The sequence below is a fragment of the Coturnix japonica genome, chromosome 4 (assembly GCF_054131305.1).
Source record: "Coturnix japonica strain WE chromosome 4, WE-NBRP24, whole genome shotgun sequence".
Lineage (NCBI taxonomy): Eukaryota > Metazoa > Chordata > Aves > Galliformes > Phasianidae > Coturnix > Coturnix japonica.
Window position 1 is genome coordinate 58,784,792 of NC_140666.1, and position 18,274 is coordinate 58,803,065.

An 18,274-nucleotide genomic window follows, 5' to 3' on the forward strand; every position below is an offset into this window, starting at 1 on the left:
TATAATAAAATAGAAGCAGCTCTGGTATGTTAAGACAGCAAGCAACATTTTAACTGTTCAAGTAGTGCTTGAGCCTCCCTCTCAACTCACATCACTGATACTTTCTTTATTGACATACATTTTTAATTGCTTTATGAATTTTATTTACTTTTCTTTTACTTCTTGTTGCAGATAATGTTAAGAGTTTTCTTCATTGATTATTGGCAACTGCTGCATTCTGAGAAAGCCTCTTTCAATTTAGCTTTCCAGATCCTTTGATTTCCTGCTTCAACAGCTTTATAATCTCCCCAACAACTTCATAAATGCACTGCAATGGTCACATGAACGTCTCAGGAGAGGAATCAGCACCTCTGCGTCTAATTATTATTATGGCACTTTAGAAAGAGAAAACCAAAAAGCAGCAAGTCCAAGTATAGTTGGAAGTCCTACAGAAGATGAATCTAATAGTGAGGCTCCGAAGAAGTTTCAGAACACTGGTCATTCTCCTGGCTGCCTTCTGCCTAGCAAGTATTGTCATTTCTGCCTATTACCTGTACACTGGTTACAAGCAGGAGATGACTCTTGCAGAAACCACTGGAGAAGCAGAGTGTGAAGATCTCAAGCTTTTACCATACAGGTCCATGGAGCTGAAAACAGCTAAGCCAATAGATCCATCTAAAACTGATCCCACTGTCCTTCTCTTTGTGGAAAGCCAGTACTCCCAGCTGGGACAAGACATCATAGCCATCCTTGAATCCAGCAGATTTCAATACCATATGGTCATCGCACCTACCAAGGGAGATATTCCCCCTCTCACAGACAATGGAAGAGGAAAATACACAATTATTATATATGAGAATATTTTAAAGTATGTATCCATGGACTCGTGGAACAGAGAGCTTCTGGAAAAATACTGCGTGGAATACAGTGTTAGCATAATTGGTTTTCATAAAGCCAATGAGAACAGCTCCCCAAGTACAAAACTGAAAGGCTTGCCATTACATCTTTACAATAACATTGCCCTCAAAGATTGTGTTGTAAACCCTCAGTCTCCCCTCCTTCGCATTACCAAAGCACCAAGAACTGAGAAAGGCCCATTGCCTGGTGAAGACTGGACAGTTTTCCAATTCAACCATTCCACCTACCAACCTGTTCTTTTAACTGAACTGCAGGCTTCTAGGCCAACCCCTATGGCATTGCCAAAGGCTGCTCTGTATGCAACTGTCATCCAGGACTTGGGGCTTCATGATGGGATTCAGAGAGTTCTTTTTGGAAACAACCTGACCTTCTGGTTGCACAAGCTGATCTTTATTGATGCCATCTCTTTTCTGTCAGGGAAGAAGCTCACACTGTCTTTGGATAGGTACATTCTGGTTGACATTGATGACATCTTTGTTGGGAAGGAGGGCACAAGGATGAATGTCAACGATGTGAAGGTAAGGCAAGAACTGGGAAATACCATCCTGGATGCAAACATGTTCATTGGTAACTAGGAGACAAAGGGTGAGAAAACCAAAAGTCCCACTTCCGCTTAAAGGCTCAAAGTGCACAAGTATGTTGAATACACAGAGGTGGCCTCAAAAATAACATATGTAGAAAACATATAGACCACCTCTCACTCTTGAAAGTCCTGCTCACTTGAGCAAGCTAATAAAAAAGAAAATAACTTTTGAATATCTCACACAACCTTTTTTTTTTTCCTTTTTTTTTCCCTCCAAATTATAACAAAGACATCTCCATTTCTGGAGCAAATTTACTGCTGAGAACTCTGAATTCAGATAAGAACACGCTTTATACTACATTAATTTTTTCCCCCTTTGAATATACAGATGTACACGTGTATGTCTACTTATGACATACATATAAATTTCATTTGTATGCATTTGCTGTATTATTTCTGTTATAATGAACAGAAAATGAAAGATTGTTCATTTTTTGAAATCTCCCGTAACTATCACTATATCAAAATAGAACAAAAAAGAATGGAAAAATTGGTCACAGTTTTACTTACAGTGCTTAGCAGGATAATTTTCATTAATAGATAAGTATCCAAAGTTACTTGAGATAGGTTGAAAGCACAGCCTCAGCTTTAGCAAATATCCTAAGTAACTGATAAGGTGGACTGTTCACAAACTTCTTTTTGGAGAATCTTTCAAACTTATTTTCATAGTCTTTAATATTCAGAGACTCAATTATATCTGTTTAGATTAATTCTTAAAAGTGTGTGCACTGTGGGAAGACATACAGACTTAAAGAGGTAAATAGACAGGAGTCTACTGCATGAAAATTACTTTATTGTGATTTTCCACATGCAGGAGAATCATGTTCAGATATTAGCTGAAGCTCCTAAGCATGCAACATTACATTCTCTAGCCTTTATTACAGAATTTTCATGTAAATACTCTACTGCTTTTGTGAGCAATAAGTAAGCCTCTATTTTTTTCTTTTACTTTTCTTATTTTTAACACTTAGATACCTATTTTGTTTCTTAATACTTATTTCCAGTTCTATGAGTTTTATATTTGCCTGCCAACTCACCTGTATCATTAAGAGAGTGATATAATACCCTCCAAAAAGAGTAGTTTCAGACACATAAAACACTGAAAAACTTTGGTTCTATTGACCAAACCAGGAGTATGACAGATCATCAGAGCTGTTTCCAGCATCCAGATGCTTAAAGAGCCAGTATTAGATATTCTTGGTGTCTTGTGATCCAAGCCCTATGCACAAGCTAAGTGATCAAGTGTTTCCTCTGAAGAAACATGGTTAAACACACTGATAAAGGGCCCATCTAAGAGAGGAAATTAGCTGAAAAGGCAATTGTGGAACAAGTTTCTCCAGGTGGAGCTTTTTGCACACACAACTTTGAGACTCTTTTTCTACATTGATTAAGGAGTCCCTATTACTAGAACAGAACGTCCTCACTGAGTCACTTGAAAATTCAAATCATACTGACTACTGAAATAGTCTCCAAGCCCCAAGGAAATCCCCATTTCATTTTCCTTATCATCCAGAAATCAGCAACACTAGCAGACAAACCTTTCACTTATGCTTGGCAGAGCAGCCATGTCCCATCATCATTCTTTATGGGAGATACAGGACAAAACTGAAGATCTGAGGGCTATGTTAGGAGATCGATGTCAGAATTATAGCTGCTAAAAGCATTCAGCAGCACTTTTGTATTCTGCACACAGTTACCCATCTGAAAACTGAACAATCCACAACACTGGATACCTCAACAACAAAAGAAATGGTCTTCTAGGCTTCAGACTTTAATAATAATAATAATAATAATAATAACAATAATAATAATAATAATAATAATAATAATAATAATAATAATAATAATAATAATAATAATATATTTATGGTGATACTTCTCTTTATGGATTATATTTAAGTCAAGATTTGAAGGGAAACTTTCATTCTTCCCACTTTTCTCAAGTGCTAAAGAAGTAGCCCATATCCCTTGCAGTATTACAAATAGATTCATTCATAGGAGAAATTCTTTCTTGGTCTCAGAGAAGAAACAAAAACCATGGTGAGATGTCTTTTGTGAGCACATGCTCAGAACCATCTTCCCCATCAGGTACACTGTTGTAAGGTAGAAGTTATTTCCCTTTTGAATGATGCTTCCATGTAAAGGGATTCTGCACCTTGACCATCCGTTGCTATTCTGCATGTCAAACTGGGCTTTCATTTCAAATCAGACTAGACATTCTCAGAATATAGTAGCACTCAAAGCAGGATGCTTGCTAATGAACAGGACAAAAAAAACAGGGTATACTTTACTTAGTTTACAGTAAAGGATAATTACAGTGAGTTAGAGGAAAATCTCAAAAGTCACTTGGGAAAGAAAGCAATTAAGAGCCAGTGAGCCTGGCTTCGCTTCTCACAACAAAGCAGCATCCTTGGTCAAAACACAAAATAGCTAAGGAAAACAGTTAAGAGGCTAATGCTTAAGTGATGTCAAAATATTGCCAAGCATTGTGACTAGCTGCTCAAAGGGGGCTGTGTTTCCACAGCACAGTGGGAGGCTACCATGAAAGGCATGGAGGTAACACATAGAGGCAACATGAGATATAGGAGCAGGTTGTACTTGCCTTGTATGTGTATTGTAAGAGTAAAAGCAGGAGCAAGGAGGTGCTTGCCCCCCCTGTTTTCATCTGTAGTGAGGCTGCACCTCAAGTACAGTGTTCAGTTTTGGGCCCCGTGCGACAAGAGAGACATTGAGGCCCTGGAGTGTGTTCAGAGAAGGGCAAGCTGGTGAGGGGTCTGGAGCACAGGTCTCATGGGGAACAGCTGAGGGGGTGGGACTGCCTAATCTGGAGAAAAGGAGGCTCAGGGGAGATTTTATGGCTCTCTACAACTGCCTGAAAGGAGATTGTGGTGAGGTCGGGGTCAGCCTCTTCTCCGTGGTAACAGCAATATGATAAAAAGGAATGGCCTTAAGTTGGTTACGAGGAAGAATTTCTTCTCAGAAACAGTGGTGATGCACAGGAACAGGCTGCCCAGGTAGGTGAAGGAGTTGCTTTCCCTGGAGGTGTTCAAGAAAATGATGAATATCATATTTAGGTACATAATCTAGTGGACAGTATTAGTGGTAGATGGATGATTGGAGTAGATGACCTTAGAGGTCTTTTCCAATCTTTATGATTCTATGAGATTAGTACAGGCTCTTATGTTGTTCAGTGAGAACAAACTTTGAATGAGAAACAAACAAGAAAAAAAAATTAGACCGTTTCCTTTCTTTTCTGAGATGCATATTTCAAGTATATTTAGCATAAAAATCACAATCCACATGAGCAGTATTGTGCACATCAAAATTCATTTCATCCCATCTCCTGTAACAGATGTTTACAATATCAGCATCTCCAACATGGACTTATTTATACAGTACTTTAAAAACACATACACACACAAACCAAACTTGAAATGCTGCTTGTAATGAAGAAGTTTCTCAGCATAGCACAATTCACAGAATTATGTGGCATCACTTTTTCTCCACTTCCTTCAGTTCATATAGCATTTGTCACTGGAGCTGGCATAGGTTGATTTTGCAAAGTTATTTGAGATTCTGTTAGACTCTTACAGTACCACAGACACTAGTGTTGCTTGGGAATGCTTTTATATGCACCAGATTCCCAGATGCATGCAAGTAAACTGGAAACAGATGCGCACTTCCGAAACTGTGTTAAAAATACAGCCAAATAACATCCCCCTATTCAGGCTCTTAGGAATTTCCTCCCTTACCAAGTGTGTAATAATTGCCAATCCAAAGAACACATGACTAGAAATGAGTTTTTTGATAACAGTATTCATATGTAGCAATAAAAAGACGAGTAACACTGTTCCTGTGTAATTACTTCCTGCAACGTGAATGTTTTTATCCTCTCACAAAGCCTTTCCTCAATTAGGTGCTTTGAGTACATATATATAGTTTTATAAGGGGTGGCATCAGATAGAGAAACAGAGATTAGAAAACAGAGCTATTATGGGCTCTATTTACCACAAAAGATCTGCTAGTCCCTTGTATTGCAGAAGTTGTGCAAGGTCATATCTGGCTAAGTAATTAAACAGGAACTCAGCAGAGCCACAGAAAGCTATTTTCCCAAGCTTTACAGAGATCTATCTTGAGCTCAGTGAGCCCCTGCAAATGAATTCCTCCCTTCCCCTCCTGCCAATGTATTATCTCTCTGCTTGATTTTAGAAGGCAAAAGACTCAAGAACTCTTCAGTTACTTTGCAGAATTACTGAATTCATGTTCTTGCAAATTATTTTGGTTCTTGACCATATGATGAGTCCATGATTGGCATCAGTGGTTTAGCAAAAACAACTAGAAATATCTAGCTTTTGTGGTCTCCGGGGTTGCCAGACAGAAAGAATATAGAACATTTATCTTTAAATTTCCTTCTAAGTGAGTGCAAACAGCAGCATTACTCAAACATGTAGTGAGATCTCATTAAGAATTTTCCTTTGCTGCTATTATAGTATAAAGTTGCAAAATATATAATTTAAATGCACCTATGAAGAGCAATAGCTAGGAAACTTTCAGCACCCTCACTGGTTGATCTGGGAACAATCATTTAAAGCAGCACAGTTAAAAATAAAATAAAAATAGCAATGCTATTGGAACATCCTATATGTTCCTACCTGGGAGTGGACTCTGCTTTTCCTAGCAGCATCAAATAGCCTGTCTGCATTTTCTCCCATTCTCCTGCTCTAACCTTCAGTCTACTCGCTTCAGTGGAAAAAAGAATTGCATTAATCTCTGACACTTCCTCGCTTCCATAAGTCTGCTCTTTGCCTTTGACTTTAACCATCATTAAAATGCCTAGAACACTTAAAAGGTGTGATTTCTTGCTCATTTTAGTATTTTAAAGACAAGAATTCATGCTGGAGTCACATCTTTTCTGATAATTCCAAATTAAAGAGTACTGGCTCAGCAGGAGTCTGCACTTGATAACAGAATCTCTCTAGCATATGCTTTTTCTGATCTTTCTGCTAGGCAAATTGCTTTCAGATAGAACGGTTAGAAATTTCTGGGCCATATCATCAGGCATAACAGAGACGTATTCAGGAAAAAGCTGCAGGTGAACGCGGGATGGGATATGCTGTGTGCTACAAGTTCATGCAAAGTCTCAACAACTTCTGAAGGAAGGAATTTAATAAACTGTTCTGGACCAGTGCTATATTTCTGCTTCAGTTCTGCTGGAATCCCATCCCTCTCATGCTGTTCAGGATTGGTAGCAAGGATTGAATCCAGACCCATGGATAAGGAAGATCTATTTGATCACAGACAACAGTGTATTTCTCGGTCCCTTTACATCTAGTGTTGCAACACATGCCCAAGTTTCCGTAGAAGTTTGGCAGCAGAAGTCAAGAGCAGACAAAGGAATCGGGGAGGATGATAATGAATAACTAAATTTCTGACTCAGCTTTCTACAGATTTTCTCTGGATGCCCTCTTCTCCTATACCCTTCTAGAATTCATGCAGAACTGTGGGAGAGAGCATGATAGAAGTTACAGTAGCCGAATATCTCCGTCTCCCTCCATTTAGTTCCAAATGTACTCATTATCAGTTCCCCACATGAATCTCCAGCACTTCAGCAAAATCTGAAGTTCCTGGTGCTACAGATAAGATTGGAAACAAATCTTCCTTTTTTTAAAAATTGTTAATTCATCATATCCTAAGCAATCATTTCCTTTCTGATAACATGAGATATGCTAGTCATTCCTGTAGTCCTTCTATAGTAATAAACTCCTGCCAATAAAATAACACAGCAATGGACAATAACATGGAGAAACTGAAAGCAGAAGATGTATGAGCACTGGAAGTTAGAGCAGACAGCTGAGCATTAGTCATTACAGTCTAAGTGTTACCATCATGACACCCTTTAAAGCACTTGAAAATGGCAGTGGAGAACACAATGAATAGAAATTCAGAAGTTTCCAATTTTGGATGATCTTAAAGACTATAAAAATGAATTTTAAGAGCAGTTGAGAATGCATTATAGGAAAAAAAAATAAAAATCAGGCAATTCTTATTTTTTTTTAATGGGAGTGCCTATGCCATGTTACTTCAGCAGAGATGACCAATCATTCAATATTTTCCTTGTTGATTCCTCTTGATTCTCCCTGTTCTTTCTGCCTAGTGTTGAATACTGCTCAAGTGCCTTGTCTAGATACATCACACAAAGCATTTCATACTTCAGCTCTTTTCTAATTTTGGTTTCAGTAAAGCCTGCTCTTTCATTCACAATTTCAGCACTGACATAGTGAAAAAACACAATTTCTTTGCCGTCAGCAAGATATTTATTTTTCTCTTTGGCAGCCTGGAGGATTGACTGTCTGCCCAGGCACCTTATCTGAATTATAATGGATTTGGGGTTCTCTTGTGTTATAGATTTCCCATTACAGATATGGTAGGTCTTCAGCCTGTATTTTTACTGTGAAACAAAGTCAGGGAACTCCAATTGTCTAGAACTTTCATACTGTTAATTTAGATAATTACATTGCTTCCATGCATCTCACATGTTAAAAGAGTAACTCTCTTTTCCCAGAGAGCACACTGACTTTTATGCCGTGCACTCTGATATTGCTTGTGGGAGGATCTCAGAATTACACACAAAACAGACTTTTTCAAGAAAAAGCTTAATCTTTCACAAAACAAGAAAAAAAATTTTAAAAAAAAGATTTAAATCCTTAATTTGTCCAGCTTTTTAAGCAGCTTTAAGAAGTAAATTGTTTTATGTTCAGAACATAATGAATTCTGATTTAAAAAACAAGCAAACAAACACAGAACAATACATTTTAATATGTAGAAAGGTCGTGGGTTCTTTTGTCTAGTTCATGAAGTGTGAAACAGCTAGTGCTCTTAGCCTGTGCCTAGCATTGTTAGTATGTGACACAGTCTTCTGTCTACAATTCTGTGAATTTCCCAAGTTTAGACCTATTTCCTGAATGCCTTCAACAAAATAAGTCTGCAGTCATAGGATGTGTCATACTGGAATATGTTTTGAAGATGTATGTGGTTCTCTCTATTTTATTTAGCTTCATTTAATTTCATTTAATTCATTTTCATGGCATTTGGGGAATCAGTAGGAGCCAAAAAGCACGGCTGCTTTATATCCGCCTCTCAAGAGGCCTGCAGTAACCCGTGTTTTAAAACAATGCATGCTACTTAAAAAGGTGCACTAACAATTGTTCCCTGTATAACAAAACAGCATTCTAAGTGATGGAATACCTTTCAAAAAAGGCTAGCCAATGCAGATGTAAAAAGCAGTCATAATTATTGCCTTAAAAGCACCTGATGCAGCAAAAAGCACATTACCATGAATATACATTGCAGTTGCTTTACTGGCAGTGTTACTTAAGCAACTTCAGTTGTGCCATTGTCATTCAAGCTCAATCTAGTATCATTAGTATCATTAGTATTATTTAAACAATTTGAAAACACAAATGTTCAGAAAAAGAGTGACTAGATAAAAGGATGTGCAAACTCATAAGAGAAAAGAAAAACTCAAAGATAAAAGGTGTATACTGAAACTACAAATATTTAGCAATAATTAACTGGCAATTTTCTGTCCACTTTTGAGTCATAATACAGTATGGAAACAAATCTTTGTTTATGTCTGGTTTTGAATTCTTAGAAACATATCTACACATATATGCATACATCCACACAGATTTGTGACCTTTTGTTTGTCTCGTCTATTAATGTGGTCATAGATGCCCACGTAGATGCTTATCATAGTGGCAGAAGTGTGTAAGATCCTTTAAGTAAAATATACCAAATCCCTGAGGGCAGCAGAAGGGACAAGTGTGAATGGCATGTCAAATTCTGGGCTCGGTGTCCCTCTGAAGTCCAAAATAAAATTCTAGTAAGTGGACTCTATTATAATTCCTGAAGATACTGCATGTCAGCATGCAGAACTTCAAAACTGGTGGGTCCTAACAGATTGTGGTAGGAGATAATAAGATGACCTTCAAACCAAAGCTCCTGTTTCCTTTCAGAAAAAGAAATTACAGTGGTCAAAAACTGGTATATGAGCATTGCCTTCATTGAGCTGTGTGCTTGTCTGTCAGGAGATAGACTTTCTCCAAAGAAAGACTTTATCTGTTGGAAGACAGGCTTTCTCCAAAAGGCTGGACACTTTTTATAACGGTTTCCTTTTCCTCTGGCCACATACAGAGTCCTAATAATTTCACAGAGACCTGAGAACAAATGACATTCTGACTCCATTCTTCAACATGAGTCATGCATAGCTTGGAATCGTTAGAGTGAATCATATATTGCTTTCAGCACAGTTTGTTGGAGAATACCGCTTTGCATACAAATACTTTGATTCTTCTGGAGAAGTTCACTTTGCAAGAAACTCTTTTAGTTAGGAAATTTCCTAAGATCCATGTGTAGCTACTCTAAGAAATAAACAAACAACAAAGAAAAGTTATTTCATTGAACATTTCAAATAGTGACAATTTGATATAACTGTTTCACTGCCAAAGGGGATTTCCATGCATTGGACAGTTTATTGATTTTTTTTCTGCAGTGATTGTAAGGACACACACACAGAGTCAAACCTGATGAAAAAATCATTATGTATTTTATGTTTATGACACCAAATAATATTCTGTGTCCATGTGGACTGGCCAAGCTAAAGAAGAGAATGTATTGCAAAGCATTCAGGATTTGCTGAGAAAGCACAAGCTGTAATAAACCACCCTGATGCATTGTGGTTTTCCATCAGATGCAGTCTAGCTAGACCTCAGTGTCAGTTTTTCATCTACAAGCACTGGCACAACAACTCCACAAAACACTTCGTTAGGGTACAAATCAACTGCAAGAATGTCCAGCTTAAAATCAGAAGCACAGGGGCAAGAGACAGGTTAACTCTTCACCATCTGCTAGATCCCTTGAGAAGGTACACATTTAGAGGACTCACACTTCAGCTTTTGTCTCTCAGACTCCTTCTTTATGTCAGAGCCTGGGCAATGCAGTTTCAAAGGATGACGTTAAGAATATTGGCAATGGTAGCCAATGGTTTACTCTCCAGGTGCTGACTAAGACTAGTATGCACCACACTGTCAGTACTGAATGCTGATCCATTCATCCCTATGCACAAGTTCAGTTGCACATTATAGTTTCAATTGAATCTAGACTTCTCATATCATTGCCAAGATAGCTAAGTCACTCTGAAAACAATGCCTCCTATTTGTTTTCATAGAAACCATGGCACATACAAAGAGCACTATTTGATAGTGCTAACTCTGCTACAAACTGGTACTTCTTAACACAGTCACCAGCATTAGCTATGCATTTTCACCAGTGATGAACAAGAGCCTGCAGGCAGCACTCATAAAAATCCACACCAGTGGAAGTGACCCATTGTTGTCACTGCTGAAACACACCTCCATCGCCTCACTGTGCTCACCATTCATTGTTTGGTCTCCATCAACATTCAGTAAGTGCCAGTGAATTGGTGCTCTTAGCCCCAAGTGCAAAGGTCTTTTTTATCTGCCTCTATCGTTTCTATTTGACTGGAAATATCCCTACTGAGGAAAAGCACAGCACTGTTCTGCAGGGCTAGCAATTTGCAGTACTCGAGACCTTGCGCATGCTCACAAGAAGTCATAAACTAGTGAAAATGCACTGTAGTGCTGGGAAGTTCCTGAAAAATCTTCCCTTTCCACAGATGCCAGAGTCCCCATGCTTAGGAGTTCTGTAAGATCACTTCATTTTCTTTGTTGTGTGATGTGTGCACAAATGGCTGGACCTGCTGGAGGCTGGATGTTAACATGTGTCAGATGCAGCCCCCTGCTTTGCTGAACAGGGCACCCTGACTCCCTTTGCAGTAATCACTGCTGCACAGCTACTTTGACCCCCTTCATAGACAGACTCTCAATTCTTCAATGTGTTTTTGCTGCCAGAACAGATTACTCACTCACTGGGTCTGTTTTTATTTACTGCTGCACGCATGCTAGAAGCAACAAGGTTCTCCATCAAATCCTTCTGCTTTTTCATTGCCAGCCCATTCTCAGTTCAATAGCAGGATGCCAATATCAGTTTCAGCTTATCCTCCATTTTCGTTTTGTGGCCTTTATGTCTTATCTATCTGTACATTTCTTAGCATTGCTATCTACATCTCTTTTACAGCGCCAGTTCCAAAAGCACAGCAGTACCCTTCTGAAGTGATGCACATGCATGTAGCATAGCTCTTTATCAGACTGTAATCATTTTCTGCAGACAGCAAACACAATTACTGCATAAACACAGAAGGTGAGAGGAATAAAGCTATTTCCCTTGGTCCAAATGCTCAAGGCAATGCTTTTCCAGAGATTTACTTAGATATAAAAGGTAAAAGTTATTCAAGAACTATTATCCATAAAGCATCATAACCCAGAGAGAGATGGCAGTCTTTTGTTCTGGAAACATTGTCCTAATAAACTAATATACCCTCATACATTTAGTGTTCTTACTGTGACAGAATATGCAGTGCTCCTAGATTCAAGTGTTCCAAGTATTTGTGAAATTCATTAGCACAGGACCTGCCTTTTCAGTTATTAAAATTGTACACATTTTATGTTCTTGTTTTTTAATTCTCTCATTGAAAATGCCATTGTAAAAAACCTTACTAATTCTTCAACATTTAGATGAAAAAGTTTTTTGGTTGCTAAAAATAAATAAGGATTTCTTTTTTTTCCCTCTCATGGCTGATAGAAAACACTAAGTAATCTCATGTTACGATATTAGAATGTATCATTTCATGTGGATGCAGATTCTGTGCTTGTAATGGAGAAATTAATTACAATATATAGATAAATATATAATTTAGGAAGTTGCAATATTTTTATACCCAATATTTCATAAAAATTAAGAATTTACCTCTAGATATGACAGGATTAAAAAAAAAAAAAACAAAAAAAAACCACCCCTTTTTTTTTTTAATGTTAATTGAATTTTACTTTCAAAATTAACAAAAAATTGAAAAAAGTAAAAAAGTAATTTACAATTTCTGCAAAACAAATATGAGTAAAAGCTACAGGAAGTCCTAAATAGTGTTTTTTTAGGATTTAATTTATTGCAAAGCAGCTCATGGGCTAAGGTTTTCTGATTTGATACTCCAGCACTTATTCTTGAATAGTATGGTGTACAGCAAGTAATTCTGGTTAAGGCTGGCACAGAAAGACTGCCTAGGCAATGTAATGTCCTTCCCACCTGAGTTCGGAATAGTTTGACCATCTCTGTGGCCAGCGATGTTAAGTGAAAAAGGCATTATCCCACTTCTGGCTCCTTTTAGACCTACAGATTAGGATTATAACTTTCCTTTCCTGGACTAAAGGGGTGAAAAATCCTTCTGTATCTGCAAAGTGGCAAGGCAGGCGAAAATGAAGATTTTATTCTTCTTATTTGATCAATTTGGACCTCTCCAGTGGTTTAAAAAACTGTTTAGTTTTCCATGGCAAAATATTGATTTATTAAATGGAGAATGTTCCACAGGAATGAGATTTAAACAAAATGGCATTCTGCTAACTCATCTGCTCTGGCAGACTGAAGGGAAAGTGGACGGTTTGAAGAATATTTAAAAAAAAAAAAAATTCAAAAAAAATCATAATGAAGTGCAGCTTTGGAATTGCTGTTCTTCCTGAAATTAAAAATGAAAATAATTCACAGTGTGTTGAGAGACATTTTTAATATGAGAGTATACCAGAAAAACGGGTATTTCAATTTTGTACTGCCTCTTCATTTCACGTAAAAGCCAGAATTATTACTGTAACTCTTACATTGCATATTAAATCCAAAATGTCAACATTTAAGCAATCTTTAAAAGTTCGCTCGATATTATAGTGGAATTGCATTGACTGAATCAGATTGAATCAAAGTCATAGGCTTCAAGGACTTATGTTTTTGACCTCAAAACATCAGAGCTTTGAGTAAAGACTATATAAAGAATGTTTGAATTCACATTTTTGACAGCATACTGTATTTGCTTCCCTTCCCTGAAACTCATGAAATATTGGCTTTTAAAACTGTTAGCGATTCTCGAAAGCACAAGTGCTTTTTTGGTTGAGGTCCAATTGTTTTAACAGGGTTCGTCTCAGTATAATTTTCCATTCCCTGCGTTTTTAAGCTCTTCACAAGTCTATAGGCCTGTACATTAGTCTGCTCATTAATAGCACAGACATAAAGCCAAGATCAGATCATTTTAGGTGACAGAAGTTTTGATATTGATTTAAATATCAAGAGCCTGGCCTCAAAAATATTCTCTGCAGAAGCAGTTCCGGTCGTGATCCTCAGATGGTCCTACCTGGTCACCCTCTCCTCCTGCTGTAAGCAGGTATGAAATAACTCCAGTCCAGAAGTCAAGCCAAACCTATGACATCTGCCTTGATTATTACTGCGAGTGCAGGAGAATAAAAAGGCAGGAATCACAGAGGCTATGGGATCCCAAGGGGGAGCAGGTTTTTCAAGGGGAAAAGCTGCCTAGTAAAGTACAGAATGTGGGAGAGAGGCTCAAGCGAAGAGGGTCAAAGCAGACCCTGAAGCAGTGTTGTGTTCTCACCATTTTCCTGTAATACGATGTCCCTAAGGGCTACAGAGACTGAAAACTTCCTTTGTAATTATCTTTACTGTAGATTTGTCAACAAATTATCACAGATATTTGGAAGTTAATGAACTATACAGGAATAAATAAACATTATTTTATACTTATTTGTCATTGATACAGATTAGATACTCTATAACATTATTAATTTAGAATATGTTTAATGAAGTTCCAGACATGTAAGCTGCTGAAACTATACATGTTTAACAATAAAAGCAAATTAAAAAAAAAAAAAAATAGATTCAGTTGCAGAATGTGAATTCTTTAATATAGAAGCTCTGCATGTGTCTTCCTTATAGCATAGCTCAAGATTTATGTGCATCATAAACAAATATGTCTGTGTTATTATAAAGTGTAATTCCATTGTATTTGTTATTAGGAAAGGGAATAAGGTTTCCCATATGCTTTCACTGCTATTTCTCTTCTAACTGGGAACATGCTGGAAACATTATCAGAAAATACAGGCTACCCCTCAGTGGTGTAAATATTGTGAAGTGGGTGTTACAGGGCCGGTCTGTTATAGACTGCAGGGGCTTAGCCCTCCACCTTCAGGCAGCAGGTCCATTCCAAAGCTGAGCAACAAGAGGTAGAGCCTTGGACTAATGACATGGTGTGATTTGTTCACCTAATATAAGGAAACATTTTGAGTTGATGATACACACACTGACTTCACCAATGTAATAAGATGCTGGAGGGAAGCTTAGAAATTTTCAAAGACCTTGGCTGAGACAAGGATGTAACATTACCTTACATTCAAGCTACTATTTTTCTCTCAGCCCAAGATTTCATGAGGGTAAGGGAAAATTCCTTTCTAGTCCTCTGTGTATTGATTGTTGATATTAAAGTGAGATAAGTCCTAAGGAAAAAAGAAAGTGTCTTTAGAAAAGAGAGTTTGTTACTGTTTTGCCATTACTGTTATGGTTTGCATTGTAGGGCATTAGTGCAGCCAGCAAGCCCCTGTATACTGCACGGGGCACTCTTCAAACTCAATAAAAACTCAACATGTTGACATGAGGGTACAAGATAATGGTGCTGATAAATTCTCCTTTTACTATTCACCAGGTTGGACTAACATCACGTGTAACCATTTAACTGTCTAAATGTATTGGGTGAAAATTCTTGGCTAGGTCACATATTTTCATAACTGCTTTTTTCATAACTTGCTTTTTTCTACTGTTGTACTGGACAATATTCTGTGTTACACCCGTGTCAAGCTTGTGAGTGTGGAAAGACTTCAATTCACTCTGATACATACAGACACAAATGTGCATGTGTACATCTATATGTACACAAAAAGGCTGGAAATGGTTCAGCATAGAACAACTGAAGTCAGTTTTCTAATATTTCTAATACCATCAAACTGATGGTAAAACAGCTGAAGCTCCTTCACAGAAGTACTCTCTTTTCACTCATTCCACTGTCTATTTGCTGATCCTAAGACCTCATAACAAAAAGGCCTTGGCATGAAACACACCGAGAGAGGAGAGGAACTGCAAAGGAAGGGGAAGGTAGTGTCTATAGTAGAGCTTAAGCAAGAAGGAAGATTTTCCACAATGGAAAAATAACACCTATTTTTGTTTTCATCTTACAGTTGCAAATCCTTTCTAGAATTTGAATGTATACCTTGTCAAACAATCCCATTTGGGTAGCAGAGCATTAGCCAAATGAAACCTATCAGAACAATCCAGTATTTATGATATTTAAGGAGCTACTCCCATATAAAATATAATTATGGCACTCCCCCACAGCTGTGAGAGTAATAGTACCTCTCCAGAAATGACTGGAAATTTAGTGTAACGCCTATAATTAAAAGGTATATACTTTGCTGAACATATTTTTCACAGTTTAATGAACCTAAGTTACATGAAATCATATTTTACACTGCAAGTGCCTGCACAGTTTTCAATGGGAATATTTAGAGAGAAAAATGCTACCTGTAATGACTAAGATTTAAAGCAGTAAGATTAAAAAGTTAACTGGCTCAGTAATGCTACTTTCAGCCCACCAGCTAAGTGCATGAGGACAGCTTTAAAATAAGAATACTTTAAACAAAACAAAAATCACAAAGAAAGGAAGAAAGAAACAACCTCCCTGTCTTTTCTGTGCATCTCATTTTCTAACGTAATTAAGTGACAGTATTTAATATTCTGGTGAGCCTTCTTCACTGTTCCTGAGTGTAAGTTTTTCACCATGAATATTAACATCTGATGTCCTCACTGATGTGAAAATAGAAATATACATATGTGTACTGTAAGGTTTATGAAAGGAAACTTTAGCAACACAGACTTTCAGTACACTATCATTGTCATCAGACATTGTTGTGCTTGGAAGACTTCTCTTCTTCTAAGTCGCGGTTTCAGTCTTGCAGCCAAAATTACAACCTATAAACCATGGGAAACCATTGGTGAAAACAGTAAGAAATTTCAAAGTTATTTTTCCATTTAAATACAGACATCATCCAGCAAGTAGTAAAAGATACTAGTAAACAACCTCTGATTAAAACATGCTTGCTGGAAATGTTTATTTCTCCTTACAAATAACTCACGTTGTGTACTAATGGCATAGCACACTATTCTTCCTGTGTAATTTAGAAAAGCAGGGATTGAAGAGTTCAAACAGAGAACAAGCATACCTCTCTAACAGGAAATATTTCAAAGATGCTCAATGCTTGGGGAAATTCAACACATTCCAACAGCAAAAAAGTTTGCTTGTCAGAAGCAGTTTTAGGAGCCCTGGGGATAAGTCATCCCTGTCAAGAATGATTTAGCAGTACCTAGAAAGGGATGAGCTCCATCAAACACTAGGAAATTCATCCAAATCCTCTTTTACTGGCTGAAATTCCCTGCCAGACCTCCCACCAACAGCAGCTGCCCTTGCTCAGGGTCACCTCCAAAGCCCTGCAAGCCAGGCGAGTTCTCTCCCTAGTGGCTGAGGATGTGCCAGTTTGACATGGGCATCTACACAAGGGTGAGCTAGGAAGGCCAAGTGGGATTGCCCTGACATTCTAAACAACACAGGGAACAAGATTTCATCCATCAGTTTAGGTATCCACCTTCATCTGTCACAATCATTAAAAGCCTAGACCTACCAATTGCCCACAGATTTGTCTTTGGTTTTGCTGCCAGACTGAAGGGCTCAGTTATCAGAAGTTTCCTTCCTCAGTGGTCACTAGAAGTGTTAAAATAATCCTTCATGCTATAAGACGATTACATGGTACTGCTTTAATACCTCAATAAAATGAGGTTTTGTTGCTGTTATGGGTTGTTTTTTTTTTTACCCCTATATCTCAAATCAAGTCAAATCTGGAAAACAAACAACAAAACAAAACAAAAAACCCAACAACAACAACAAAAAGAAAATAACAAAACCCTGCGGTACTTCAGTTTTGCTCTAGGTGCATTTTTTCTACTTCTTGAAATAGCATAATAATACTCTTTAACTGTACATCTATGACCTGATACATTTCCTCTGGCTATTAGTTTGTAGAGATTTGTTCTCCATTTTACCTAAAATTACTTGCTTTTATGATGAAGTAACCTACCGGAACATAAAAAATGGCTCATTTCAAATTTGTCATCTACATTTCATGATCTGACTTAATTTTATTGGAGAACATATTGGCCTTTGATATTACCATTTGAGAGAAATGAATATAATAATAACATTATCAGAGTGTGAGAGGAAAAAGTTTAGCAAACTTGCTATTGGTATTGCCATTTTGCTTTGAATCTTCCAGATTTTGTCATGGGACAACCTACTACGCTGTCTGTAAGTACTGGGAAGGATAATAAAGTGATGTTAAGTGATTTTTAGATTTTTAGGCCTGGAGAGGTTTTGAAGTCATTTTCAAAAACAAAATAGGCTTTATTTTGCTCTACTCTAAGTCTGAAACCTGTAGGACATGATGGGGACATGTCCTTCATGAACTTTGGTCAAGGAAATGAGCGTGATGAAAAGCAAAAACACTTGCCTTCGCAATTCCCCTTCCAGTTCTAGCCAACAAACATAATCAAACATTGAAGTGATCTCCCTAGATAAAGCAAGACAGAAACATGAAGAAGCCAGAAGGGTCAAAAAAAGTTAAGCTCTGGTAGAGAAATAGCAAACAGCCCAGAAGTATTACCAAGTAACATTTAATTCTAGTGATTTTCAAAGTACTCCATTGCCCATAAAGATTTTGTAAACTGCAT

General features: G+C 37.5%; 1 protein-coding gene across 4 annotated transcripts in view; it reads left to right on the forward strand.

Moving 5' to 3' along the window:
- The window catches only part of LOC107313584 (N-deacetylase and N-sulfotransferase 4), a 104,852-nt gene that overhangs the window by 17,538 nt on the left and 69,040 nt on the right, over window positions 1-18,274 (forward strand). For 3 of the 4 annotated variants that reach the window (XM_015861948.3, XM_032444373.2, XM_032444374.2), the window contains one exon: window positions 172-1,415. In XM_015861948.3, the coding sequence (XP_015717434.2) occupies window positions 435-1,415 (981 nt within the window). In that variant the 5' untranslated portion in view covers window positions 172-434. The remainder of the gene's footprint in view (window positions 1-171; window positions 1,416-18,274) is intronic. The other variant, XM_015861949.3, reaches the window with a different exon arrangement.